Source organism: Morchella importuna (genome assembly GCF_003444635.1).
Source record: "Morchella importuna strain M04M26 chromosome Unknown Morimp01GS019, whole genome shotgun sequence".
NCBI classification, from domain to species: domain Eukaryota; kingdom Fungi; phylum Ascomycota; class Pezizomycetes; order Pezizales; family Morchellaceae; genus Morchella; species Morchella importuna.
This window is the reverse complement of record NW_025763416.1, coordinates 362293-390277: the sequence shown is the minus strand read 5'-3', so window position 1 is coordinate 390277 and position 27985 is coordinate 362293. Positions and strand designations below refer to the sequence as shown.

At 49.8% G+C, this 27985-nt stretch overlaps 8 protein-coding genes across 8 annotated transcripts; 4 read left to right on the top strand and 4 right to left on the bottom strand.

The window, feature by feature from the left end:
• Positions 1 to 1132: 1132 nt before the first annotated feature.
• LAJ45_06490 (uncharacterized protein) lies at positions 1133 to 4303 on the top strand (the record flags this gene model as incomplete). Its single annotated transcript, XM_046116054.1, has 5 exons — positions 1133 to 1206; positions 1667 to 3261; positions 3322 to 3987; positions 4048 to 4159; positions 4216 to 4303. 5 exons carry the CDS (start codon positions 1133 to 1135, stop codon positions 4301 to 4303), a joined length of 2535 nt encoding a protein of 844 aa, XP_045970715.1.
• A 1504-nt stretch (positions 4304 to 5807) lies between these two features.
• On the top strand, positions 5808 to 7088 carry LAJ45_06489 (uncharacterized protein; the record flags this gene model as incomplete). The annotated part of the gene is made up of 4 exons (XM_046116053.1): positions 5808 to 5816; positions 6256 to 6280; positions 6345 to 6953; positions 7012 to 7088. The coding sequence occupies 4 exons, from the start codon at positions 5808 to 5810 to the stop codon at positions 7086 to 7088; spliced, it is 720 nt and encodes a 239-aa protein (XP_045970714.1).
• A 1158-nt stretch (positions 7089 to 8246) lies between these two features.
• Positions 8247 to 9097, bottom strand: LAJ45_06488 (uncharacterized protein; the record flags this gene model as incomplete). The annotated part of the gene is made up of 3 exons (XM_046116052.1): positions 8247 to 8770; positions 8848 to 9043; positions 9095 to 9097. The coding sequence occupies 3 exons, from the start codon at positions 9095 to 9097 to the stop codon at positions 8247 to 8249; spliced, it is 723 nt and encodes a 240-aa protein (XP_045970713.1).
• Positions 9098 to 9486: 389 nt separating this feature from the next.
• On the bottom strand, positions 9487 to 10576 carry LAJ45_06487 (uncharacterized protein; the record flags this gene model as incomplete). Its single annotated transcript, XM_046116051.1, has 3 exons — positions 9487 to 10297; positions 10350 to 10434; positions 10495 to 10576. The coding sequence occupies 3 exons, from the start codon at positions 10574 to 10576 to the stop codon at positions 9487 to 9489; spliced, it is 978 nt and encodes a 325-aa protein (XP_045970712.1).
• Positions 10577 to 11987: 1411 nt separating this feature from the next.
• Positions 11988 to 12343, bottom strand: LAJ45_06486 (uncharacterized protein; the record flags this gene model as incomplete). Its single annotated transcript, XM_046116050.1, has 2 exons — positions 11988 to 12146; positions 12200 to 12343. 2 exons carry the CDS (start codon positions 12341 to 12343, stop codon positions 11988 to 11990), a joined length of 303 nt encoding a protein of 100 aa, XP_045970711.1.
• A 468-nt stretch (positions 12344 to 12811) lies between these two features.
• Positions 12812 to 15775, top strand: LAJ45_06485 (uncharacterized protein; the record flags this gene model as incomplete). Its single annotated transcript, XM_046116049.1, has 10 exons — positions 12812 to 12875; positions 12946 to 12994; positions 13060 to 13077; positions 13144 to 13172; positions 13360 to 13395; positions 13475 to 13835; positions 13918 to 14956; positions 15023 to 15330; positions 15387 to 15499; positions 15555 to 15775. The coding sequence occupies 10 exons, from the start codon at positions 12812 to 12814 to the stop codon at positions 15773 to 15775; spliced, it is 2238 nt and encodes a 745-aa protein (XP_045970710.1).
• A 1578-nt stretch (positions 15776 to 17353) lies between these two features.
• On the top strand, positions 17354 to 19120 carry LAJ45_06484 (uncharacterized protein; the record flags this gene model as incomplete). The annotated part of the gene is made up of 5 exons (XM_046116048.1): positions 17354 to 17571; positions 17650 to 18035; positions 18094 to 18643; positions 18706 to 18793; positions 18851 to 19120. The coding sequence occupies 5 exons, from the start codon at positions 17354 to 17356 to the stop codon at positions 19118 to 19120; spliced, it is 1512 nt and encodes a 503-aa protein (XP_045970709.1).
• Positions 19121 to 23436: 4316 nt separating this feature from the next.
• LAJ45_06483 (uncharacterized protein) lies at positions 23437 to 27725 on the bottom strand (the record flags this gene model as incomplete). The annotated part of the gene is made up of 2 exons (XM_046116047.1): positions 26753 to 26826; positions 26882 to 27725. The coding sequence occupies 2 exons, from the start codon at positions 27723 to 27725 to the stop codon at positions 26753 to 26755; spliced, it is 918 nt and encodes a 305-aa protein (XP_045970708.1).
• Between the last annotated feature and the right edge of the window lie 260 nt (positions 27726 to 27985).

The window sequence follows — 27985 nt, the reverse complement described above, 5'->3', positions numbered from 1 at the left end:
ATCTAGGGGGGGCTGGTGGATAAAGTAGGAAATCGTCAGAGGGAAGGAGACAGAGAGGGAGAGAGGGGACGTACACGGGAGTGGAGGTACGCTTCCTCAAGTTTTCAGGTGCGGGAAACAAATCAGAACAACCGAGAAACAAAAAAACGCTTCTGCCGGTGTTAGTGCCCCCCCCCCCCCCCTCTCACGCTCAGACCGTTCTTTGCTCAGTTACAACTTGCAAGACTGAAGATCCATTTCGCATTCTCACTCGCCTGTGTATAATACAGCTTAGTACATCTATCTTACAGCTTACGGGAGAGAGGAAAGGACACGGGCTTTCTCGTGAAGAATAACGTATAATACTATTCTCTATATCAAGAAGAGAGATACCGTACATAGTAGGTTAGTTATCTCATCTATTATCCATCTATCCCCCTCCATCCATATCTCCCCCAATATCCTATCTCATCCACTACTCCCGGGAGTAGCCGCGAAAAGAAGTAGGTCAAATCATTCTCTGTGAATAGATCATTCTAGCAAGGGGTTGTCTGGTTGAGAGTGGAAGGGATAATAGTGGAAAATACACCTTCTTTTGCAGTGCAGTCTGTTACACTTCAGGTTCACTCAGCAGGAATAAAAACTGAAAAGAAGAGGGGGGAAATAGGAGGGAGATTTTTTTTAAAAAAAAGAAAATCCCCCAGAATAATCCATCTGACAATTTTCCTTTTTTCCCCCTTCAAAGGCAGCAGAAATAAAGAGAGAGAGAGAGAGAGAAAAATAACAGTCTACTCCTACTCTGGTTGAATTAGAAACCCGCGCGACGTTTACCATACCAAGATCCAAACTGCGGAAGATTTCCGGAGTTCCCAGACACCCACCTGCTGTCATCACAGGCCGCCCTGTGTGCGAGCACAGACCTGCAGCCCACCACCCAGCGGGTTAACCCAATTTCTGGCGAACCGGCACCGACGAGGCCTGCTACCCGATCGTGTAATTGGTCCTGTTAACTCACTCAGTCGGGTCCCGACAGCAGTTTTCCAGCGGCGGCGGCGAGGTCGCCCTTACTACGTTCCGTATAGACCGTTCCCGTACCCAGTTGGGCGAGATTCTGGAAAGCTACCAGGGAGGGAAGAAGGGGGGGGAAATGGAAATGGCTGATTCATATGCGGCTCTCCTGGGGGTGGGATCTCCTACTGCCGCAGCGCTGGCGGCGGAGTCTGGAAGGTGTGTGGAAGATTTATTTCTCTATTTATTTGTTGTCTTGATTCGACCGTTCATTCGTGCCTTACCGTGAGGGGCTCTGCTTGCTTGCTGCTGCTGCATGGGGAGGATCAAAGTGAGAGGAGAGGTGCGGAGGTCATCAAAGAAACATCACTACAACCACTATACAAACACCGCTGTGATTCTGAATCGTGAACATGGCTCGGGACCCGGACGTCTTTCGCCCAACACTGGCGACTATCCCGTCAACCTCCTGCACCTACGTATTCGAAGATGGTGGATTCAGCAGCGGCGGATTCAGCAGTAGCACCATGAGCCCCATTTCACCAGTCGACACACCTCCTTCGACACCTACCAGCATTGCCAATTCCTCATCGTTCTCCTCCTCACATAATGGCAGCAAGACTATGAAAAAAAGGTTCTCGGATTCGATTACTGACATGTTTGCTCTTTCGCTGCACAGACGTCGACCTTCATTACAACAGGGCCCTACGATACCCCCAACTAGAACCACCAACAATGCAGGAAGCAGCTCGAAGTCCAGAAATCGGTCTTCCTCTGCTACTGCAGCTGGAACGAGCTACCTACGCAACACAACAACTCCGACACTCAACTCATCACCTTCGATGGCCACGATAGCGTCGACAAGTTCTACGAGCAGCAGCTATAGAGGGGGATTGTCGAGGCGGGACTCAGTTACAGACGTGGCTCGGATCTTCCCGCAGCCACCAACGGGAGTGGGTGTGACGAGGGAAAATCCTATTGGAGACTCGCCGACAGCTTCACCAGAACCCATCAAAACAATGGCCAGCAGAAAGATAATGTCGACAGAACAATTGAGAGAGGATGACGAGTATCACGGTGGATTTGACATGGAAGATTGGGATACCTCTAGCTTCGAGGATGGGAATCTTGCTGCACAAAAAGCTGCTGCAGACGTTGGAATGAGGAGGATGACTACAGGCATCACGCGGAAGATATCAGACTCGAAAAGAATTCGGCCACCATCACCTAGTGATGCCGAAGAGGAAGTTGGAGGAAGTAACTCGTTAGCCGAAGCTTTTGATGATAAGGGTTCGCTAGGGAAACAGAGGGACCAACTAGTGATCCCCCCAGGATCTGTGGGGAGCGATAAGCGGGAATTTACAACATCAGCTTCTGCTTCAACAATACAGGGATACACATCCTCCTCTGATGAGGAATCGGCTGCATCCTCAGTCAGATCTCACAGGTCTATAGGATCCAGATCCCGTAGTTCAACATCTGGGGCGTCATCCAAAGCTGGCCTGCCCCAGAACATGTCATTTACTCATTCGAAAAAGCGAGGGTCTAAATCACACAATGCGCCCCCACCATTAAATCTAGAGGCGCAAACCGACGATCGGGCATCGGGTTCGAGTACGTCTGCGGTATTCATGCTTGACAGCAGACGGCCCACTTCAAGGCCACCGACTGCCCCACCTGCTCGGTCAGCCACCGCTTCTCCGTCAAAGTCGATCAACGCGTCGATCAGACATAAGCAGAGTGGTGGGCTTGAGGTACCTGGAATAATCACAAGTCCTGGATCACCAGGATCACGATTGTCATCATTGGCTAGTTCTGCTGCCACTCAGGGGCCTAAATCTCGATCAATATCTGCAACGGCCTTAAACTTAATCTCACGCTCTGATAGTAGCTCTTCAACTGCCACAACACCCCACACAGCAAGGCTGAATCCTGCCACATCTACAACACCCGCAGGCCGGACTCAAAAGTATCTTACCCAAAGAGACCGACAGGGATCGTCAAAGGTTTCATTGTCCTCCTATGCAGCGCAGGCAGCCAAGAGCAAGGCTAAGGGGCAACCAATACTCGAACCCCCATTACCAGATCCAAAAAATGCACCATCAGTGGCGCCAGCACCCGCCAGTGGTATGTATTGGTACAAGGCCGTGACTCACGGGCGAGAGAATGTACCCGTTAGAGCTCACACTTGCACACTTGTGAATAATAATATTTATGTTTTTGGGGGCTGTGATGTCGGAACATGTTTCAACGATTTGCACGTCTTTGACGCAGGTAAGGGTTATATTACGGCCAGTTTAAAGTTGGTGATAATAACATGAATTTGGGGTGTAGATTCAATGTCATGGTCCAAACCAATTGTTTCTGGGGATATTCCACCGCCTCTCCGGGCAATGACGTGCACTGCTGTCGGAAGAAAGCTCGTGATATTCGGAGGTGGTGACGGGCCAACGTATTACAACGATATATATGTTTTTGATACTATTACAAACAAATACACACGTCCAAAACTTCGTGAGGGAACAGCAGTACCCTCAATGAGAAGGGCCCACACGGCTTGTTTGTACCGATATGGAATTTACGTATTCGGCGGTGGGGATGGTGTCAAGGCATTGAATGATGTATGGAGGCTTGATGTATCGGATCTCAGCAAGCCATCATGGCGAAGCATCTCACCATCCCAGCCGCTATCGCGCGTTGGGTCATCATCGACATCATTGGTAGACCATCCGGATCGCCAGGCAAGGCCAACGGCCCGAGGTTATCACACCGCCAACATGGTTGGCTCAAAGCTCATCGTCTATGGCGGGAGCGATGGAGACGAATGCTTCAGTGATGTCTGGGTATTCGATGTAGAAACAAGCATATGGCGCAATGTTGGTATTCCACTCAGCTTCCCCAGGCTGAGCCATACCGCCACGATTGTTGGCAGTTATCTGTTTGTTGTCGGCGGACATGACGGTGTCGAGTACTCGAGCGAGGTTCTGCTGCTTAATCTTGGTGAGTTTGATCTTTACTCTAAGAAGCCGATCCATGGGACTGATGTGTGGCGACCGAAAGTGACTATGCAGTGGGATAAGAGAAAGGTCTATGGACAGCCGCCAACTGGTAGAGGCTACCATGGCACAGTTTTGAACGATTCAAGACTATTCGTGATTGGTGGTTTTGATGGGTTTGTGCTGCATCTTTTCTGTTTGAGTGGAACATTGTATTAACCGGATTCATTAGACATGATGTGTTCAATGACACTTATATCCTCGAGCTTGCCGTTAGCAGTTATTACTCGCAAATCTCGCACTTTTCCATCGAGGTATGATCGAGGTTATGGGGCTTACGAATAACTCTGGAAATTAGCATATATTATTACGATTTAAACCGTGGTACAGTATATTGGGGTGGTTAACATGTTTTTTGATTTTTTTGATTTTATTTGATTTCGATTCTTAATGTCCTGTCACGAGCTGCCTGGAGCTTTCTTGGGGTTGGACGATGGAGTGAGCGTCTCTTTTCTCTTTCTTTTTATTTTGATGCTTTGCTTTTTTTTATATTCTTCTTTTCCTTTTATATATCTTTCTTTCTTTTTATGTTCCGACGGATTGAGGACAAGGGGAGTTGTTTTCTGGGACGGCGAAACTTGAACGACAGGCAGACAGGAGTAATTCTATAGGCCAATGATGAGGTGGGAGGAAATACCTAAAAGGAATGTGAATGTGGGAAGAGGTGGCAATGATACCTTTGGTGGGGCGTGCGTGGGCTTTTGGGCTTGGCTTGTTTATTTATTCTTCTTGTTGTGGGGTGTTTTGAATATTTTTTTATTTTCTTGATGGGGGGCGCAAAACCAATTTTATAGCTTTCATTCATTCCTATGTTTTTCTTTACCTTCATCGTTTTTGTTTATCTTGTACGCGTATGTTTTTCTTCGTTCTGTATCATGAGCCTTCTTTTTCCTTTTAATGAGTGATGGATATGTTGTTTATTTTTTGCTTTCGTTTGTTTAGACAAATTCTTCCTTTTTTTCTTCGACAGAGTTCAATACCTTACTCTATCTATTGATTGAATGTTTTACTCTGGAGTTCTTTTTGCTCATATAGAAGGCGGGGGGGAAAGTTTTGCTTATGTGTTTGTGTGTTTTTTTTCCCTTAGCTGTTCAGTTAAGACAATCAATGATAATTTGGAAATGATATGGGCAGCAAGTTTTTTCTTTTGTGTTTTGTGGGCACGTGAGGGCGGCGGCGGCAAGCTCGAGCTGAGTAATTCAAAAGCCACAAAAACAAACTTGCCCACATGCCAAAAAAGTCTTACTAGATATGTAATCCCAGTGTTCTAGAACAAAAAAATCCCAGCTGCAGAAGGGGGGGGGGGGAGGGGGGTATCTAGGATCCAGTGGAGGGGATATCCTCGATCATTCGGAGAGACCCGGCCAACAACGTACAACAGAGCGGGCGTTCTAGAAAGGAAGCAACGGCGAACGGCGGATAATCCCCGCAGAGCCTCCTGAGTGTCAGAATCTCACCACTTCAAAAATTCAAATCACGATCGTACAGGGTTTGAGGTTTGAGGTGCTCTAGCAAAAGAGGATAACAGTTCCCCGGGTTATTGGAAATACGGAGGCCTCATTGGTTGCATGCATCGGGAAGTGTTTTGCATGGAGGATATGTGCTCTTGATTTGGAATGCGGAAGTGAGTCTCTCCCACTCCCTCTTCCTTTCAAACTTCACCGCAGAGGTTTTTTTCAAGAGCTCTTTGCTTTCTCCTGGATCTCCGGAGCACCGCGGTCGGAGGGACGGAGAGAGGTGTGCAGTCGTATGTTTTTTACCCGAATGCTTCCGGTACGTCATGCCACTTTTAGTCATGATTGAAGGTTTTGGGTAAGCCGATATTTCCCCGCCAGCGTGTATTTTTGGGATTTCTCCATCTTTAAAAACGATTGAGGCCTCGTATTTGGAGCTGTCATCATATCCAGCTTTGTTATCAGTTCACTGACCGTTTATTGACGACTCTGCTTTTCGTGGTTTTCTGATTTCGAGTTTTTTTTTTGTGTGTTTTCAAATTCAAGGTTTCTTGGCGAGCGAGGGCTGTTGGCGTCATTCAGACGAAATCTTTAGCGTGCCTGCTGCCAGGGTCAACCATAAGAACACCACTTATATTCCTACCCGTCTTTTTTTTTTCCCCTTCCCTTTTTTTTTCTCGCGTCGTGAGAAATACGGTACTTTGAACACAACTTTTGCAAAAAGAATTCACCACTGAATCACTGAATTCAACATGAAGATTCTTACCAAGGAAGAAGAAGCCGGTATATATACTCTCCCACCCCACCAATGGAGCCCCACCAAAAACTAACATTCCCCGCCATACAGCCCACTACAATGCCGTCCTTCGTGGTGGTATTACCGGAGGAGTCGTCGGTACCGCTGTCGGTCTCGGAACTGCCATGGTCCTCACCAAGCGCTGGCCGTTCTTCAAGCAGCTCACCCTACCATTCAAGGCCTTCTTCGTCTCCTCCGCCGGCACCTTCGCTGCAATCATCCAGGCCGACCGCTACTCGCGTGGCTTCGAGGCGGACCGCCATTCGGAGCTCCTCCAGTACAAGGATGCGACAGCGAAAGCTCTCGAGGAGGCCCGGCGCAACAGGACCCCTACGCAGAGGGCGATGGATTGGGGGAGAGAGAATAGATACACCATTGTGACAGCGAGTTGGGTTGCGTCCATGGCGCTCAGTTTGGGGCTGGTCAGTAGGAACAAGTACTTGACGGGGCCGCAGAAGTTGGTACAGGCAAGAATGTACGCCCAGGGGTTGACCTTGTTGGTGTTGGTTGCGAGTGCTGGGTTTGAGGTGTCAGATGCGAAGAAAGGGAAGGGCAACTATGAGACTGTCAAGATCTTGGATCCGGATGACCCGTTGCACAAGCACTTGATCGAGAAGAAGATCCACCATGAGAGCTATGCGGGAGAGGATTTGTGGAAAGGTGAGTTTGGTTTAGTACTCTTGAGGGTTTGTGGACTTGTGCTGACAGAAAGTGATAGATATGGTTGAGGGTGAAGAGAGGAGGTTGCGCGCGCGCAAGGAAGCTGCTGCTGCTGCCGCCGGAGGACGGTCATAAGTATCATTTTTAATGATTTTTCTGTTTATTTGTTTCTTGTGAATAGCTTCTTTTGGTGTGGTTTCTTTTGATAGACGGTGTGTGGCTGGCTGGGTGCTTTTTCTCTTTACATTATTATCCCTTTTTTTTTTAACCCCTTCGTGCATATTTACAGTTTTCTCTTCTCTCTTTTCCATTCCCTCTATAAACTAAATGTGAAGTGAATCACGAGGATATTAGTGGTCGTGGTTGATTTCCTCCCCCTCCCGGATTTCTTCTAGATGTTTTTTTCTTTCTCTCTCAAGCTCCATTAGAGGGTGGGCCTGGGTAGGTGTGATTTAGAGTGATAGAAACTCTCACCTCAACTAAAATGTTAGATCCCATAACTTGGCAAAGAAATTGTATACGGTCCGTAAAGTATGCATACATGTAGTTACATGAAGAGTGCAATCCTTTCTCCTCCAAGCTATTTGGGTAGATATGTAGCCGTAGACTGGCCCTTTAAGGTCTAAAAAGAATGGTTAGCATTGATTGGCTCCCTTATCTTATCGTCGTTATCAATTGTTTGATATCTCTCGTCCAGCTTAGGTACTGCTGTAAAGAAGTGCGTGTTCCAATGCATTAGCCATAGCAAGCCCAAACTATTGGACGATAGAAGAGACAATGATAATTAACAGGACTACTAGAGCTTCTAGCTTTATACGGCATAATTGAGGACAGGTTTTCACGCCACCTCTTCCCCGCCATAAGTCCACAGTTGAATACTCTTATGAATTGGAGTTGACGTGAGGTGAAGGGAGCTCAATCAGCAATTGCAATCGCAAAGCTATGTTCTCGAAGTCCAAGAGAAAACGTAATTGCCATTGGTTGTACTGTTTCATCCCAGTGGCTTTGGAGTCGAGGTGTGGGAAGCTAGACCTTATTATTTTGAAATGTCACTCACGAAATGGATTCTTTGTTTTTATGAGGTGGATCAGGTATATTTATAAGTGACATATGTATTCATACTTTTTTTTTCGTGCCTGCATTAAAAGAAAGAAAGAAGAGATATCTACTATACACATCAGAGAGAGAGAGAAAGAAAAAAACAAGAAAGAGAGGAAGGAAGGAGAAGGAGTCATTATCATGCCACAATTTTTCCCACAAAAACCCACAAACCGCCAGGAAGCACCCCCTCCCTCACCCAAGCCGCTCCAACAACCTCGCCTTCCTCCTCTCCACCAAAAACTCCGTCACATCATCCAAGCTCGGCACCCTCCACCCACCGGGCACCGCATCCCACCCCGCCGGCGGCTCCCCTCCCGCACCCCTCATCGTCTTCTCCATCGCCTCGGCCTCCTTCCTACGCTCATACGCCAGCAGCACGCCGTCCTCCTCGTCGCGGTTGAAGCCATAGTACTCGGCATCGACATTCCTCCGCATCTCGCCCCGCGCGCGCTTCTCGTCGTCCTTCTTCCCCGTCTTCTTGGGCTGCAGCTCCTCAAACAGCTCCTTGACGCCCGGCAGCTCCCGCGCCCGCCCAAAGTACTTGTACCCCCGGGAGCCGGGCACGGCGCGCCCGTCCTCGTCGTAGGCCTTAGGCCCGAAGCGCATGTAGTTTGGCCCGCCGAGGTTGCGGAGCTGCACCTCCCACATGTGTTTCTCGCGCATGAGCTTGTTGATCTCGTCATTGAGGTCGCGGATCTGGTAGTCGGAGAGACTGGCTATATGGCTCACGGTTATTGTTAGGCGCGCGAGGCTAATTTACGCAGGAAGGGGCGAGGATAAAAAAAAAACGTACGATCTTGGATTTTGGTCACTTTTCGTGAAATGTCCTTCACAACTTGGCCACGCCATTTCTCGCAGGAGGGGATCGAGTTCACTTCTGTGATCACTTTGGGCCGGCGGGTTCGCCCCGCGTCGATGATTCCGAGATCGGCGGCTTGTTGCTCGCGGAAGCGGAAGAGCATGGACTGCGCTTTTTCACTGTTGCGCGCCTGGGAGACATGTTAGCCGTGAATTGGGCAGCTGGGGGGGGGGCTACCTACCATTTTTGAAGTTTTGAGGGGTTTAGGAGGGGCTTAGAGCGGGTATTTGAGGTGGTGATAAATTGTGGTGGTGGGTGGGAGATAGACGTGAGGTGAGGTGAGGTGTTGTTGGTCTACGCTTTGTGGTGGTGAGGCTCTTGTGGCTCGCTTGGGGCGTAATGTAGATGGGGACCCCTGCCTGCTGTGGAACCTGGAAACACTTCTACTGTTTCTTCTTCTTTTTGGGAATAGCTGCTTTTTCGGGCGTCTACTCCAGGGTCTAGGTACTATCTACAGAGTATAATACTAATTGCGGACAGAGACAAAGACATGCAAGGAGATTTGTTGTTTTACATAGCAGAGATTTGAAACTAGTATATATTAACATTACACATTTCAATTTAATCAACCTGCTAAGCACTCCCTCCGGCTGCCTTTGCATTCCTGAAAGCTCCCATGGTATGCTCCCACACCGCACTCATCTTCTCCTCTGAGAACCAGTCCCCGGACCTACTCATCCATCCCTTTGATCCCGTTCTTGTGTCTGCACTTTCACCTTTCCAATCCACCAACCACAAGCCCTTTCTAAACTTCTCATCCGTCCCCAACCACGCAAACCCTTGTCCACAATCGTCAATTGGGACCGAGAAACACTTCATGAGGGGTGACGCGACAGTAGTCAGTACCCTCAACGGTGTTGGCAGCTCCCGGGCTATTCCAGTCATTACAATGCCCGGGATCGCGTGGATAAATCCGATTCCGGGATTCTGCTTGGAGAGATGCTCGAACGCGAGAGAGGTCATGGTCACTGTGTGGAGCTCACAGTTTGAGAGTGTGAAATTGCCGGGTTTTGCAAGACCAAGATCGTCCATGATAAGAGGGCCTTCGCGGCTGGTTCCGAGAACACTGATGATACGAGCAGATTCCGAAGCTTCGGAGGCAGTCTTGAGGAGTGGGAGGAGGTTCGTGGCGAACTTTAGACGGCAGTAGTAAGAAACGGTCATTTTGCGGTCGAGGCCTTCAGGAGTTTCTTCGCGGCCGGCCATGCTCATGTAGCCGGGTGACATAAAGAGGAGATTTAATTTCTTCTCTTTTGCAGCGATTTGGGAGCTGATATTGTCAACATTTGAGAGCAGAGTTGTGTCGGCCTGAAAAAACTGGATTTTGGAGTCGGGGTTGAGCTTTTGGAGCTCGGTGGTGATTTTTTCTCCAGCAGATTCGGATCTGGGGACATTAGTCGGGATTCTAGATTGGTGAGTGGATATAATGTACTAACCGTCCTACGAAGTAGACCGTAGGTGCTACCGTTGATGACACAAATGTCTTCATGGCAGTTTCACCAATTCCGGCTGTTGCGCCAACTACATTGAAAAGGCTATCAGTACGATATAGCTAGCTAGCTATCGGGTGTAGAAACTTACCAAACACAGCCACTAAGCCCTTCGCACCCGGCGTGCTTGAAAAAGCAGCATTCGTAGACCTTATCGAAGCTATTCCGACCATATTTCTTTCTTTGTTGATCTGTATAATTGTAAAAGTCTGACCGATAATTTAGCTTGTACTTCTTCCAGAGGTTGAACGCAACAATGAAGGTATATATCCTGGTCCCGGATTTTAGCACACAGTCAGACCACGTTTAATTCCGCCCGCATCCTTGTGTAACAGAAGCCCCAACCGTACAGAAGCTTGAGCTGCTCGGTCTTCTACAGGCAGGTCTTGGCACGGATGAATGATTCCTCCATGGGATGTGATTCGAACCGAGACAGCATCTTCCATGTCTGAGTGGGAGAGTAAGATATGACGTATGCATTTTTATGCTCATATCCAGGCGGATAGATGAGACACATTATTTGACATAGACTCACCCCTACCAGAACAGTTGCCATAACAACAAGAAGATCAACCTTATAATTGGCTTCTATACCCCTCCTCAACAAATGTTTATTTGAAGAATGATCGTGATATCATGACTCGAACATGTTAGCCCAAAAACCAATACATGTGGTTGCTGGTGCCAAGCCTTGGTCGTTTGCTCATTCCCGAGTGATAATACATGAACCAGGGTCAAGTCACATTCTTTTTATTATCTGAAGAATCAATATCAATATGCCGTAAAGGCCAAGCTATGTACCTGCATGTACCTATAATGCCCAAGGCTGTGGTAATGGGGGGTTTTTTTTTTTTTAGCTAGCCCGTTTTTCCGAATTCATCATGGGACCTGAGGACCATGGGTCGATGCCTGCGTGCTGTGTCTCCAAGATAATAGTAGGGCCATAACGGGAATTTGTAACCATGTGTATGTAGTATCTCGTGTCTTAAGATTTAGGACACTGTTCCAAATCGAAGTTGACAGCCGTTGCCAACACTGTACCCCGCGAATGACAAGGTTCCCAGCGCTCCCAGAATGTAGGCCACTTTGGAATTATGGGCCGGCATATTCAATGAGCTCATACATATCATATTTGCTTCTCAGAAGGTGCCGTTTTTGGGAGACCGGCGATGCACCTGTGCTTCTGCCGTAGATAAGCAAAACATGTTGCTTCAATGTATGTATTTATATATAGCTGAGGATTATCCAGTGAAGGTTCCAATGTAGACTTAAGCAGCCTGTAGGAATCAGTGACGGCTGATATCGATCTCTATCACCGCAAACACCTCTTTTCGTTTTTCCTTCCTGGGGGATTGTGATGGCTTGGGTAGATAACGAGTGAATGGTACATAGATGTTTACACCTCCACTCGAGTTCACCCCTCACTCAATGATTTCACTATGACCAACAAAGAGGCGGTATAAAAAAGGGCCATATGCATATAGTTTATATCCATCCACCTTAGCGGTTTAAGTGAGGGGTTATCCAAGCGAAGGGCGAAAACATCTCTCAGATGGTTTAGTCCAACCTATCTCAGGCACCAAATTATGACCGCTCTTCAGCCCGTCGTTCTTCGGTTTGATGTCGGTGAGGGGCTGAGCCATAAGCGAATGCCTTTGGTGGCGATGGCGAGGCATTAACGAGAGGGGGTTTTCTGAAAAGGCAGTGGAGAGGGATAGAAGCTCGCACGAATCGGGTGAATTCCTGGAGACCAAGTCAGCTCATTGGTAAATGGACGGATAGCATTCGGGATTTGCCTTTGGTGGAGTGATCTGGTGACGGGGATAAGTGGCTTTAGACAATTTGGAAACCTCGGAGCAACAACGGTGTTCTATCCGCCGGAACAACATCTCAATAATCTGGGCAGATCGGCCCGTGCCGCCCCAAGAATGCCGAGGCATGGATATTTGGCACCGTTATATAAAGGACGTTTTGCCAGGAAAGCATGCAATTGGCTACTCTGTTAGGTAAATAGAATTGTTCATTGCCTCTAAAGGGTTTCTCTCTGCCTCTCTCTCGCTTGTGTCATTTCATTTATGCATAAACCGGGCCGACCCGAGTGAGCCCCAGTGACCGAGTGATGGGTGTTTAATTCCCTCCCTAACCAAAAAAGCCAAACCCACCCGGTTTAACATAAGCGAGCCTTGGCAGAAACATGGCGACAACATGCGATGCACAACGCATGGCGCCTTACAGTTACCAGTAACAAATTTTTTCAGGTAGCCGCCTAACTAATGATATTGTAATCCATACCGAAGAACAACACATGGCAAAGGAAGGGCTGCATGAGGAATTCCTAGACGTCGAATAAGTATGGAGAGTTACATGTGCGTATGTGTATCGTCTGGTATTTGACAGGAACACGAACAATGAGCCTCATGCTCCCAAGGAAACAAACCCCGGCTTTACCCTTATACTACCAAGTAGCTATGGGTACATACCCATCCTTGGAATCATAATTCCGGACAGTCCATCCAACCAGCCAGTAGACTTCGTTGCCTAGACTCCCCACGCAACATCCACCATGCAAAGATCAAGCAGCTAGGGGAACCGTGAGTTGATTGTACGGAAGACGCGAGTACACATACGTGGGCGCTGAACCGGCAAGGCCCTGCAGAAAGAAAAAGCCTCCCCAGTATGTACTCTACTATGCTCTACGTACATAAATGACATACTATACCTACATGTACCTGCTCTACAGAGATTACTTAGCTACACCCACATGCCTAGGTATCCGAATCCTCAACCCCTCCCTTCCTCCGGTAAATACTGTACTGGCTATCACCTACATACATACCTGCAATCATCCCCATTCCTCGCGAGTTCGACCCGGTCGCTGGCTGCTGGCTGGCTCACTCGGATTCCAGAAGTACGAAGTCTGCATACATTAAATACGTACCCCGGAAACTGGTCATAGAGTACCTACATACGTATATAGGTGTGAATTCATTCGGTAAGTCACCCCAAGATTCTTCGTGCCTGGTGGGTGATTCGATAAGGCTGAAAACAAGGTGCATCCTACCCATAAATAGCTGCCCTTGGAGAAAAAGGGAACGGAAAAAAAGAAAAGGATCTGCACTTTTTAAAGGCCACCGTTTATAAAAACTACCCCTTCATCCCCATCTCAACCATCTCTTCTCCGGTAATCAAAAAGAAAAAAAAAATCGACCACAATATCGTCATGAACATCCCTCAAGAAATCATCGATCAGATAGTATCGTACCTCCCCGACCAGGTCAGCTATGTGAGGGCGGCGTTGGTCAATAAGGCCTGGAATTACGCTGCAACCTCAATGCTGTACCGCCATATCGGCATGGAGTTCATGCCCCGAAATTCTAACTATGAGGATATGGAGCACCGGGGGATGTACAATGTTTGTTTGGCACTGGCAAAGTATGTTGCTCTCTTGTGTACCCTCTATAGTCAACTACATGTAGCTTGCAGAAGCTGAATTTTTCCTCAATTGCTCTTCAAGGAACCCTTATACCAGTTCAGTGGTCCAATCACTTCTATTGTACTTCCACCAGCCCCAAACCAACACGACACAACAGCAGGAATGGGAACCTTCATTAGCACAAGTTCGGTCACTTTTGAAAGAAGTCATTGACCGCAACGGGCTTCCTCGGGTCAGAAAACTGTCACTTTTGTACCCTGATGTGCAAATCGCCCATATCCTTCTGAAAGGACTGTTGCCGCAAATACACAGCTTGCAAGTCGTCTCACCAGTCTTTAAATACTTGTATTTTGAGTCCGAGGAGCCAACAGTGATCAGCAACCTCCAGGAGTTAGATTTCCAGTTTACTCAGGACATCTCTCGACGGGGGGGAGGTTTTCTGTTTTCCAGTGAGCAACTAGCACTTAACCAAGAGTGGAAAATGATGGAAGACAAAATGCATGACCGAGTCAACGGTTTTTTGTCTCGATGCCCATCGCTCCAAGTTTTGAAAATAACCGGAACGAAAGAGCTTCACACATTACTTCAATCAGCCCATTTTCCATCGCTGAAAACCCTTGAAATTGGCCAAGTTTTCAGTCATCAGGTCGACTTTGCGGTAATCTGCCTGAATTCATTCCTTGAACGCCATCCAACCATCACACGGTTGGCAGTCAATAGATTGCCTGATGGCTCTTCACATCCCTTTATCCTCCCGAAGGAATCAGCCCTCAATATCCGGGAGTTCATATCCTGCATCGAGGAGATTCCATCAGATTATCTCGGTTTTATCAGACAATTCCAACAGCTAGAGACATTCAGACTCGAGCACCATATGATAGTAGGATCAATCTCACACAGAGAGATTCTTGAATTGCTGCCCGAGCTGCAACACCACAAGCAGGGAATAAAGAACTTGACACTGCCAATGCCAACACACATATCGGGCTGGACGCTAACAGACGCGAAGCGGGCACTGGCAAGATCTTCACTAACACAGTTTGGCATAGTATTCGCGCGAAGCGTCCCGGCAGTTGAGAAGTTTGGAATCAGTCAGATTGGGCGGTTTGATATGGAAGCAGTACGCGCATCTCTCCTTCCCGGATATTATTTGCATGTGCAGTATTAACATGACACCGGGTAATAGTCGGAATGGGCACAGGCACTTTCTTTCCACAACTCCCTTCGACACTTTGCCATCAAAACGTCGTTCCTACCTACCATATCTGTTCACGAACCGGCGAGCTACAGACAAGGTCTCATCAACGACATAGCGCGATCCTTCTCCGCGGTACCAAAACTTGAGACCGTGGTATTCTTTGAATCCCTAAATCAACAGGCGGTCAAAGTCACAATCCAGAGACTCGATCACGATGTCGTGGAAGGTATCGAGGAACTGATAAGTGTCGAAGATGTGAATGAGGAGTTTTTTGACGAATTCTTCGACTCAGGATGGTGATTATGGAATTCCGGCCAGCCCTTTTTTTTGTTGGGGTGCAGTGATTTTCTAGGAAGGGAAAGGTTGAGGGGGGAAATAAGCAATTATTTTTGGTTATCTACATGTGGCTATGTACTCATGCGTATGTTGTTGTCGTGCTTGTCTGTGCTGTATCTGACCATACCGGTATGTACCGTACACGTAATATTTTTCTTGGGATAGAAAGGTAAAGATTTTCTAGTCATGTTCAAACCAGCCCCTAGTATTAGAAATATGTTAGGCCTAGGCCGGGCGGTCATTTTATGGGATCTTCTCATGCTTATGCACGTAACCACTCTAGTTACCGCTTCACGACCTATCACTCGTGGAGCTAGTGAAAGCGAATGGAATCTGGAAATGATAACCGAATCTTATCTTTCTGTACCCACGTGGCTAACACGCTATTCCGTATTGCCAAGCTGAATCCCCAGCTTGTTACGTTATATATATTCAGAGATCTATCTTGCTAAGGGATTTGCGTTCGGTATTACCATCGGGGCTAGGGCAGTTAACAGAACGACGCGTGGGGAAGATGTTGTGGGGAACTTTGAAGAAAATCTTGAATAATAGGGGTGAAGAGGCTAGTAGAAGACATAGTCGAATCTACCCTGAATGAGGCCCTGGAGCACCTCAACCCGCGCCCATTCTATCTATCAGGCCAAGCGCACTATTCCATCAACATAATTGACCGTAATCTTCACCTTTTGACATGTGATCCGAATCATACTTCCGTCCTGAAAACACGCTAATGGTCAACTTTGACGTCGTCTGTTCACATGCTGCCCGAGCATGGATTTGAGATATATTCTGGTTCCCTAGTGGGGCTATCAGTCTTGAAAAGTTTTCTTCGAGGATACATACCGCATGGTGACTCTCCGCGTGGTGACCCCCTATAATAGTCGTTCTACTGAGAGTGATATTGGAAGTAGTATTATCTCGATTCTTCAGAGAACTAACTGCGTTGTCTATATTGTCGTCTATCTTTTGGACGGTAGGATTAACATGTTGATTCCCCTGCCTGAGAATGGAGAGAGGTAGTTCCTTAATTCCCTAGAACAATTTCTTATAGACACGTTCGTTGCTCTCGCCGAAACTATGAATATCTTTAGTAGTTCTTGCCATGGACTTCGCTGTAGGAGTGAAAGGCTGTTCTCAAATTCATGAAAAGAAAATCCAGTATATAGTCTTCTAGCTCGTACATCTGGAGAGGAAGGCATTGTATCCCATATATTCGCTATCGGGGGCTGGCTAGCTTGGATAATATACGTACGTTATCAGAAGTAGAGTACGTACTGGATCAAGGAGACTCAGGAGTGAGAGCTGGCTTGTACTACAAGGTTGAAAGCCATATCTGTCCTGGGTTGGTAAGCATCTATCTCTAGTCGCACAAACATTCAAATCGAAACCAGTCTTCCGCGTACAGCCAGGAACAAGTGTGCCTGAAAGGCTACGTGGAATCGTCCAGAAAATTAAACAAAACAAAACAAAACAAAAAAAAACATCCAGAAACGGTTTAGGGAATTAGGCTATCGTCGTCATTGGGCTTTTGGATGATTTGAATCTTTGCGTAGGTATAAAAGCACAACTAAGGATTAGTTTGAGTTTCTTTGTTGGGGGATAAATGCGACTTATAGATCTCTTAATTGGTTCGCGATCGTAAGTGTATATGAATTAGAGTTGATTACTTACCTCGGCATGCCGTTGAGTGTTTTGCCGAGGAATCAGTAATACAGAAATAAGCTTAAGTTAGGGTCTTGGCGAGAAATGATCACTAAACAACCGTTTGATATCAACAGCTACAATACTTGATTAGAATTTGAGTATCAAGTAGTCATAGGGGAGGAGGGCGTATGATATGAGATCAAATATTTATATAGATTATGAGCGGTGCTCCGTTTGAAAGACCCAATTTTCCCAGACTTCATCAGCAGTGATTTCGAGTTACAGCTAGCTAGGTTTTGGTGTTTAAATTTACCTTTTCGACGGTTTATTTACTTCAAAATGTCGCAATTACCTCACGTATTGAGCAGTCAAGACGAAAGTTTAGATCTCGAAAAGGTCTCCACAGCCCACAAAGAAGAACTAAACACCAAAGAACCCCATTCCCAGGCCAATTCCTTAGACTGGGATGGCCCCGAAGACACCGACAACCCAAAGACATGGAGTCTCAAAAAGCGTATCTTCCACAGTGTCATTCCCGGTCTCTTTAATTTTGTTGTGTAAGACAAATTGGTCCCTCCCGTGAATCTGTGTAGCTACAAAAGCTCAACCCTAACACACCCATGCCTACACCCTAGATCTCTCGGAACCTCAATATACACTCCGGGCGTCCCCCAAATTAGCAAAGATTTCCACGTGACGCCCACAGTAGCCCTGCTGGGTCTTTCTGTGTACTCACTTGGTCTTGGCCTCGGCCCGATCATTGGTGCTCCGATATCAGAGACGCAAGGCCGGAAGGCGGTGTATGTGTTGACGCTCCCGTTGTCACTACTTTTCACCCTCGGCGCCGGGCTGGCACAGAATTTCGAGACATTACTGGTGTGTAGGTTCTTGTCTGGGGCATTTGGAAGCCCGGCTTTGGCGGTTGGCGCTGGCACAATTGCGGATATATGGGTGCTTGAAGAGGGCGGTGGGTTGGCGACTGTGCTGGTTATTCTGGCACCGTTTATGGGACCGGCCTTGGGTATGTTGTGTCTTGTTGATATCTTATGATCGGGGCTGATGGTTTGAACAATATGTAGGCCCTCTTATTGGCGGTTATACGGTGCTTCACCGTTCGTGGGAATGGTTGATGTGGGCGCTCCTTATCGTCGGGCTTCCGATTTACCTCTTAACCTTCCTCACCTCCGAGACGTATAAAAAGGTCATTCTCGCCCGGCGGGCCAAGTCTCGTGGTATTCCGGTCCCACCGGGACCAACAGGTGTTCAAGCTGCTAAGGTGCTGCTCACAATTACACTCATCCGGCCGCTTCACATGCTAGTTACCGAGCCCATTGTTGGGTTCATCTCGCTCTACGCTGCCTTTTCGTTCGGCGTCCTATTCGCATTCTTTGCGTCTTTCCCATACGTCTTTGGGGCCGTGTATGGCTTTGATAGCGGTTCTGTAGGCCTTGCATTTCTAGGGCTGTTGTTTGGGCTGTTTTTGGCAGTGGGGACGTTTGCTGTGTTTGATAGGACGTGGTATGCAGCGGCGAGGGAGAAGGCCAAGTTGGAAGGAAAGGCGACGGAACCAGAACATAGATTATATGCGAGTATGGCCGGGTCTTTAGGGATCCCAATTTCACTCTTTTGGTAAGTTGTCCAGCTGGAGAGTTCTTCCCCCGAGATGTTGGTTGAACTAACGAGTTGGATAGGTTTGCCTGGTCTGCAAAGAGAGATGTGCATTGGATTGTACCAATACTTGCTGGAATCCCGTTTGGCTGGGGAAATCTTTGTCTTTTTGTAAGATCCATTGATCATCATCTTTTTTTATGGCCAGTATAATTAACAATGCTACAGCTTGGAACAACAACTTACCTTGTGGATGTGTACCACGCCCTCAACGGTGCGTCTGCAATGGCTGCCAATGGGCTTCTGAGGTATACATTTGGCGCGGTGTTTCCTCTGTTCACTGTACAAATGTATAGAGGACTTGGGATTCCATGGGCGGGAAGTCTATTAGGATTCTTCAGTCTTTTGTTGCTGCCAATTCCTTGGGTATTGTTCAGGTGGGGCGATAAAATCAGGCAGAGGAGCTCTTATCCCACTGGTCAGAATATTACTAGGTGACGAATCCATGAGAAAGCTTAGGAGTAGCTAGTGTTTTTTGGTTATTCCTTATATCTTAGATTATTTAGACTGGTATGATTGGCCCGCACATAGAGTTTCTAGAGGTATATAATTAATCAAAGAAATGGAATCTATAGTTCTGTATCTCTTATTCTTACTATACATATCTTAGAGTGTATACTGCATACGTGCTGAAAGTCACTATTGAAAGGATGTTAACTATCTGTTGGATTCAACTAAATACCTCTAAAGTATAGCTAGACTCTCGTGACTCTCTGACCGACCACGCCGCTCGCGCGATATTTCTTAACTACTCCCCGAAGACCACAGTCCGGCACACTATCACCGTTAGCTTATCGATTTACAAAGACTCTGCGCAATACTAAAGGCTTACTGAATGACTACACGGTCCATGATCAGTACTAGTATTTGAAGTGATATATGTATTGTGTATCGTTGGATATGAGATTTGCAAATTCTAGCGAGGAAAAATTAGCTTTGAAACCGTCAGACAATTGCGAATAAGGGGGGTTTCAAAATTACAATCAATGCCCCTTTTGCCTGTAAGTTTGCCATTCTGCGGCCCCTCTGGCCAGGGCCGTTTATTTCCCCACTATAGCTAGTGTAGTATGAGGTTTGATGCATGCATGTTGGTCTTACATGATGATAGGTTTGGGGCTTAAAGTTCTCAGAGATATATTCAATCAACTCTGCCGAGAAAGCCCGAAGGTCATTCAATTGACTCTAGGTGAAATAGTCAGCTTTATGGGAGTCGATATGGTAATCAATCTGTGATTTAGGACATACGTTTGTAAAGGGTTTTAATGCCGTGATCATATATTCTTTGACACCCCTCTGATTAAAAATATAAGCATTTCAGAAGTTCAAGTTGAGGAATTCAGAAGAGATACTTGGTTGAGATTTATACGAGCATATGCTTCTGGGCCAAGAAAGGAACAAATGTTCTCCTGCAGAACCTCCAACTCTATTCCTTCCGCTGGTATAGGGTAAGTGATCATATTTGGTCTTACAGGGTGAAAGGACGTGAAGTTTTGGCTCATGGTTCCAAGATTTGTATAAGTGCAAACTTTCGAAGAAACGATAATAAGGTAGGTTTAACTAACGAGAGCTGCTGTCCGCTCGAAAGCCACATAACTAACCGAAATATTATCTCTTTCTTAAAAGGCTTTTGACAACTACTTCTATACTGTGCATTTTTAGCACAATCTGTCGTCCTATTACTTTTCGTCAGCCTCGCTTTTCTCGCCTTACACGTTGTTTGTCGTTCAACTGGAAATGATCATCGTTGTTCCCGCGGATTGGACGCCTCAAGAACAACCCGAATAACCTTAGAGTACTTATGTGAGACAGGAAGGATAAACCTTGGTACCGACGTCTAGCCCATCGAAATACGCACCGGCCGATCTTACAAGACCGAGATTTCCTTGGTACGATCCTCGACATTCCATGTTGTACTCGATCGATCTAGTTAACAGTCATAAGCGCGCATATATAAACACAAATCCTGGCACATCTACAGGCATACATAAAGTATATCTCCGATAATCGACCAGGAGTTTAGTTAGGGTTTCTCGGCCCAGTGCCTTATTATTGAACCTGAAACCCGGGTGGACACATCTCAGCCCTGCGGCAGGGTTGACCTTCTCCGGGATCTTCGCGGAAAAGGTTTAGGCAACGGCCCTGATCAGTGGATACTCCACATCTATCCGTTGATGACGTACTGGCATGTTGCTATTGACCAATCTAGACGTCTCAAAGGTATCTGTGCTTGTGGGGGGGTTCTGATTGTTGCACTTCTTTACACTGCCGGCATACTTACTAGCTGTGACCCAGTCAATATACCTTTACTGCCTATTAGAAAATGTTCCGCTGCACGCCCCCACTTAAGATTGATAGTTGGTCTCACTCCGTGTGGATATGGTTACTGCACTTCAGGTCGACGAGGCATATGCACTTTGAGGCTGTGGAGTTGGAAAATGGACCCAACATTCAAAAAGTCAAAATCAGATAGAATCCTGAGCGCTGTATGTGTGCCTGGAACTACGTTCAAACAAAGATAGGTAGCAACCAACTTGAGGCGTAAGGCATAGAGAAGCTAGTGTATGAGGAGTCCAGTAAAGTTTGGGAACAGAACTTCTAGTTTTCTCGTTTTAACTTTGCCAGGCCCGTAGAAATTTGTTGGTCACATAAAGTTTGTGACCCGAAATATCATGTAGTGGCTTCGAAAGTGTACGCCCCAGCTTCATGTGTTTTGAATATCCTGACGGCCTGATTACTGGGAACAGGGAAGTAGATCTCTTCCCCGGTACGCGGTACGTACTGGTGATCCACGACCTGGTCCAATCACATCCTCTCACTCGGGCCTTCGCCCCCACAGCCTTTGCCAAGAACCCCATCCCTGACCATTACATTCTTGGAGTTAGCACGATAATGGGACAAGAATGGTGGGCCCTTCTTGCAAAGATATCCATAGTTGTAAGAGTTGGTTCAACCATCAGGTCTGGCTGGACTAGTACTGTTTGCACACGTAGCCCAGTCCCACGACAGCGGCCGTGATCCGTGCCGCAGATAAAAAAAAAAAATCCGAGGTCTAGATGTATTACACCCCGCACACTCTGATATCAATGTATGTACCATGGTGGTCTTTCAGTTTGCAGGACTTACCTTCACAGTCTATCACTCGCAGTCGATCTACTAGCTAACCAGTCTCAAACTCCCACGAGCAACAGCAGCTCAGCTCGCGCATATCTGACGAGCTCATCATGCATGGCAACCGCAGACGCAACAGGCAAGAGCCACAGCAACGAACCAACCGCCGAGACCTGTCTGTAGTGTGGGCTTGGTTGATCATGCCTACCTCCACTAGCTGTGCGGATAGGGTTTCATAGGTTGCAACGTTTAATTTCTGCTCTCATCATGAGGGACTATCCTTCAGGTCAACACTGTAAACGGATGGTGGGCTGGCCGATCTTAAGTGCAGTGTCCGGAGGGGCCTAGCCGCACGCGGAACTAGCCAGACTAGCACATGTAGCCCGCCAAAGATTAAATCTTGACAAACGAGCTACGTAGATCACGGCCGAGTGACATCCCATGACCCTCCAACAACACCCCACAGCCCCCCCAAATCTCTACTATATATTCCGCATCAACAATGCATTACGGGGGGCACTCTTTCCTCACAGCCAGCCAGCTATATCTCGAGGATCGATGCATAAATTATTTTCCACAAGCTAGATAGCTAGCTAGATAGATAGCTATATGTACCATGTATGATACTCTCTCCCCTTTCTTCTAGATCTTCTGGTAAAGTAGAGAGGAGTATATAGAGCGGAACAGAACATCACAAAACATCACAGAACATCACATCACATCACATCACATCACAAACAGAACGCACCAATATGATACCCACAACCGCAGCAAAAAATACTCTAAGCAGCTACAAGTATATTCTAAATCTCTACCCCCACAACACCACACACCGGCCTCCCCTCATTCCCTCCTCCCCGACCCCTCGAACTTAGGACCATTCAGCCACAATATAGAAACCAACCTAAGCGTCACTATGATTACCACCCAATAAAGAGCAGAAAACAGAAGAGAAGAGAAGAGAAGAGTAGAGAAAAGAAAAGAAGAAAAGGTAAAAGGAAAAAAAAAAGGGAGCCAGGTGGCCAAGAAAAAGAACCAAAAAAAAACAAAAACAAGCCGCCAATGAAAACAAAAACGAAACAACCAGCAAAGTAGCCAAACACAAACACATGCATACAAAAACGCAGATGCAATATTTTCAATTCCCATTCCCACGGCCATCCCCCCCGTTCCCACTCCCCATCCCCATCGTCTCCCATCACCTCGTGGATCCCACAAACTCACAAACTCACAAGCTACATGCAGATAAGACTATACTACCGCTATGCCAGGACTCCCAGGGGGGCCGGTGGGGGGGAGTGGGTAAAAGGAGAAAATCACAACACAAGAAAGAAGAAGAAGAAGAAAGAAGGAACTTAAGGATAAAACGCCCAATTAACACAAAAGCAAACTCCGTTATGATCCCCTAAACAAACCCAAACAAAAGACAAAGCACACATACAAAAAAAAAGAACCCCCACAGAAAGCAAGCAAAAAATAATATGGTACCAATCACTCATTAACAAAAAGAAACAAGAAGCAGCAAAAACGAAAAAAAGCTCTCAATCTTCCTCACTCAATATGGCACCAGGGGGGGGTAAAAAGATAGAGAGAGTCCAGTCCAATATACAAAATGTCCCACCAACCCAACACACCAAGCATTACTACTACGCCGCACTCGTCGTCCCCAAATCCACTTTTTTCGCCACAGGCTCTCCGCCGGCCCCCTCCTCCAACGGCCTCTTCACCCCACCACCGCCACTTCCACCAGTACTTCCACCACCAGTGGCTGCTGCTGCAGCAGCCTCTTTGGCTTCCCGCTCCTTCTTCTCCTTCGCCACTAGCAGTGCACGGTACAGCGCCTGCTTCTTCTCGATCGATAGGTTCTTATAATTCGTCGTCGCCAGCGGCGTCGTCGGCGTCGTCTTCTGCGTCTGCTGTGGAGCCTGCGCCTGTGTCTGCTGAGGAGTCTGTGTCTGTGTCTGTGTCTGCTGTGCCGCCTGTACCTGTACCTGTTGCGCAACCGGCGCCGTCGCCGCCGTCCCCCCCTTCGCCTTCAACCCCCCCACCCCCCTCGCCTCCAACAACCTACTCAACTGCTTCACCACCTCCACGCCCACATTCTTCAACTTCCCACTGATGAGCCCATGCACGACCGACTGCGCCTGCACGACCAGCCTCGGGTCCAGCCCCGCCGCGTCCCGGTCCGCAGAGACGCGCGAGAGCTGGTTCTTGAGCACCTCGATCGCCGCGATGATCTCCGGGGAGGCTGCAAGTTTTGACGGTGGCGGGATGGGGATGGGGGCGTGCGGGAATTGTTGTTGCTGTTGGGGCGGCTGGGGCCTGTGGGTGGTGGCGGTGGTGGGGGTGTGTTGTGTAGGTTGTGAGGGCGCAGGCGGTGGCGGAGGAGGAGGAGGCTGGTATGCGAGTGGCATCGGCGGCATTCTCTGCTGCTGCTGTTGTGGGTATACCTGCTGCTGCAGCGGGGGCGCGGGAGGGTGTGCGTACTGCGGGCGCTGCGGGACGTGTGCCGGGTCCGCCTGTACATACATCGGCATCTGGGGATGAAAGTGGTGACCATTCGCCTGCAGCGCATGATGCTGCTGCTGCTGCTGCTGCTGCTGCTGCTGATAATACGGCGACACACCCTGCTGCATCTGCTGCTGCTGATGGTGCTGGTGCTGGTGGTGCTGATACGCAGCGGGGCGCTGAGCGGCAATGTTGGCTTTATTCTTCTCCTTCTCGATCGACACGCCCTCATTGATCCCCCACAGCCAGCCCTTGCCGCTCCTCGTCACCTTCGTGAACGCCTTATGCGCGCCCAGGTTATGCCGCACGCTGCTCTGCCACCCCGTCGTTGTGACGCGCAGCTTGAAGTAGGGGTACTTCCGCTCGATGGCCTTGTAGATCTGCGGGAGTGTGAGCGCCTGCTGCCCGCTGTTTGAGATGGCCTCGTGGATGAGGATCACGTATGATGCCGAGGGCTTGAGCAGTGCCTCCGGCGGGTAGTCGGCTTCGTTGATCTCGGGCGAGGGCGTGCGCTTCTTGGGCTGCGGTTTTTCTTTCTTGGGTTTTGGCTCTTTGCGGTCGCGGTCGCGGTCGCGGCCGCGGGGGGGCGAGGAGGGCGATTGGTGGGCGGTGGTGGAGGTGTTGTTGTTGTTGTTGTTGGCGTGCGGGTGCATGGCGAGCGGGGGCGTGTAGCTGGGGACGGAGCTGTAGAGCTGCGGGTCGATCGGGGGGGCGGAGGCGTTGAATGCGGCGACGGCCATGAGCGGGTTGGACGGCGAGAAGGCCTGCTCGGGCTCGGGGATCGTCTGCTGCTGCGGAGGAGAAAGAGACTCTGTCGCCGATGCAAGTGCGGCCATTGGGTCAGCGTATGTATGGAGATTCTCGTGCTGCTCCTCCAAGTCCTGCTTTATCTGTTCGGGTGCCTGTGCCTGTGCCTGCTGCTGCTTCGGCGGTCTCCCGGGCCCCTTCTTCACGCCCGCCGCCGCCGCCGCCGCCGCCGCCTTCTCCCCCTCCTTCTTCGCCGGCGTCGGCAAATACAACTTCGCCTTCTTCGGCTCCTCCCCTGCACCGCCCGCCCCCCTCTGCGGCAGCTGCAACTTCCTCTGCTGCTCCTTCCTCACCTCCCTCTCCCTCCTCTCGCGCTCCTTCTCGCGCTCCCGCTCCCTCGCAAGCCTATCCTTCTGCCGCTGCCGCTCCTCCCTCTCGAGCCTCTTCCTCTCCGCTGCACGCTCCCGCTCCGCCTCCTTCTGCCGCCGTGCCGCCTCCAGCTTCTCCTTCTTCCTGCGCTCCTCCTTCTGGCGGGCGAGCTCCTTTGCGCGCGCCTTCTCGGCTTCGAGCCGCGAGTGCGCGGTCTCGTCTTTGCGGGGGCGGCCGCGGCCGCGCTTCTTCTCGACTGTGATGGGCGCAGGCGGCGGCGGGGCCTCTTCTTCCTCGTCGGAGGAGGACGAGAGCTCGCTCGAGGAGTCGCTCTTGTTCTCGGCGTCGCCCTGCTCGGCCTCGTCGTCTGCGGCCTCGACCCCGTCTTCTTCTTCCTCCTCATCCTCGTCCTCGTCCTCGTCGCCCTCGTCGTCATCATCGTCGTCCTCGTCGTCCTCCTCGTCGTCAGAGCCCTCCATGCTCCCGTCACTATCAACCTCGCCGTCACCCTCTTCATCCATCCGCGCCATCTCCTCGTCCTCGTCCTCGTCCTCGTCCTCGCTGTAGTCGTCCGTCTTGACCTCATTCCCATGCTCGTCCGTAAACGCCAGGCTCATCTTCCCCTTCCCTCTCCCCGGCGGCGGCCTCGCCGACTGCTTCTGCTCCTGCTCCTCCTCAAACTGACCACCGCCGCCTTGCTCGACCGGCACCACAATCTTGAAGCCAATACCGCCAATCTGCACCCTCATCCCCGCCTCGGGAACAACCCACGTGGTGCCCGACCCCACAAACTCCTCGTCCACGAACGCGCCGTTCTTGCCCGTGACCTTGAACTCGAACCGGCGCTTGATAAAGTTGTACGTCAGCAGCGCGTGCCTGCGGGAGATGTTCTTGCGCGGGGGCAGCGGCAGCGTGTCGGCCGCGCCATTGAGCGGTAGGTGGATAACGGGTATGTCGTCCTCCTCCTCCCCCTCGGCACCCCCTCCTCCTCCACGGAGCATCTGCATCTGCGGCCTCATCCCACCATCCCCACCACCTCCACCGCCATCATCATCACCGCCACTCTCATCCTTCTTCTTCCTCCGCTTCTTCTTCTCCCTCTTCATACTCATCGCCCCCGGCGCCGTCTTTGGATCAAACCCACCAAACCCCACCCCGACCCCGACCCCCATGCCCATGCCGCCACCAACAACCGTGCTCCCGTCCGGCCCACACTGCTGCTGCTGCTGCTGCAGCTGGAACGAGCTGCTCGTCGCGCCCTCGGCGCGCCCAAACACCACCGACGAGTTCTGCACGTAGAACACCTGCCCGTCGTCGAAATCCAGGCGCACAAACGCATTAATGACGTGCGCCGCGCACTCGACCAGGTCCTGCAGCGAGGCCTGCTGCTGTTGCTGCTGCTGCTGCTGCTGCTGCTCGCGGTGCCGCAGCTCCTCGAGGCCGGCGATGCCGGCGTTGAGGGAGGACCGGCGGCGCGCGCGTGGGTCGGGGTCGGCGAGGAACTCGTGGAGTTCGCCGGGGTGGACGACGGGGGAGGGCGTGATTTGCGATTGGGGCTGCTGTGGGGCGGTGGGGATTGGGAGTGGGGGGAGGGCGGGTGTGGTTGTTGAGGTTGTTGTGGGGGTGGGGGGTGAGGGTGTGGGTCGGCGGCGATGGGGAGGGGGAGGGCGGGCGAGAGGCCGAATGCGTCGAGGGCGTCGAGGGAGGGCTCTACCGCCGCGGGTGTGGCTTCAGCGGGGAGCAATTGTGCGCCTTCTTCTACTGCTTCTGGTATAGGCGGTGGGGACGGTGGGGGCGGTGAGGGTGGTGGGTGAGCATCGTCGGTTCCAGACATTGGATGGTCCTCCGTCTGTGTCTGTGTCTGTGTCTGTGTCTGAGTCTGTGTCTGTATCTGCACAATCGATTCCCCCGCGTTCTGCACTTCCGGCAATGGCAACGGTAATGGGCTGCCCGCTTTCTCCGGCACCTGCACCTGCATCGGCGTGTCTGTGTCCTTGCCCTTGTCCTCGCTCTCGCTCTCGCCCTCGCTCGCTGGCGCTGGCGCTGGCGCTGGCGATTGCTGCGGTGGTGGAGGCGGTGGAGGTGCCGCCACGGGGAGCATCTCCCCAGCCACCGGGGGTGGGGGCGCATCAACGACACCATCACCACCACCGTCTTTTCCCATATCCACATCTGCTCCTTCCACCTCCTTCCCCACCACCACCTCCTTCTTCTCCACCGCCGATTCCTGCCCCTCCTCCTTCCGCAGCGTGTCCCCCTCCTCCCGCATCACCGCGTCATCGCTAACCGACGCCGGCGGGTTGTTCTCCATCGGGGCCGGTTGTTGCTGCTGCTGCTGGCGGTGTCTCACGGCTGCGTGTCCAGCGTGTGTGTTTTCCTGTCGTCGTAGTGATAGTGATAGTGATAGTAGCTATAGATTGTAGGTTGTAGATTGTAGATGTGTGTGGTTGTGGAGAGAGAAAGAGAAGGTTGTCTCCCGTCGTCGATCTCGTCTCGTGGAAAGAAAGTGACGGACGGATGAAATGGCAGCGAGCGAGGTGGATTTGGGGGGGGGCTTGGCACTGGGTTAGG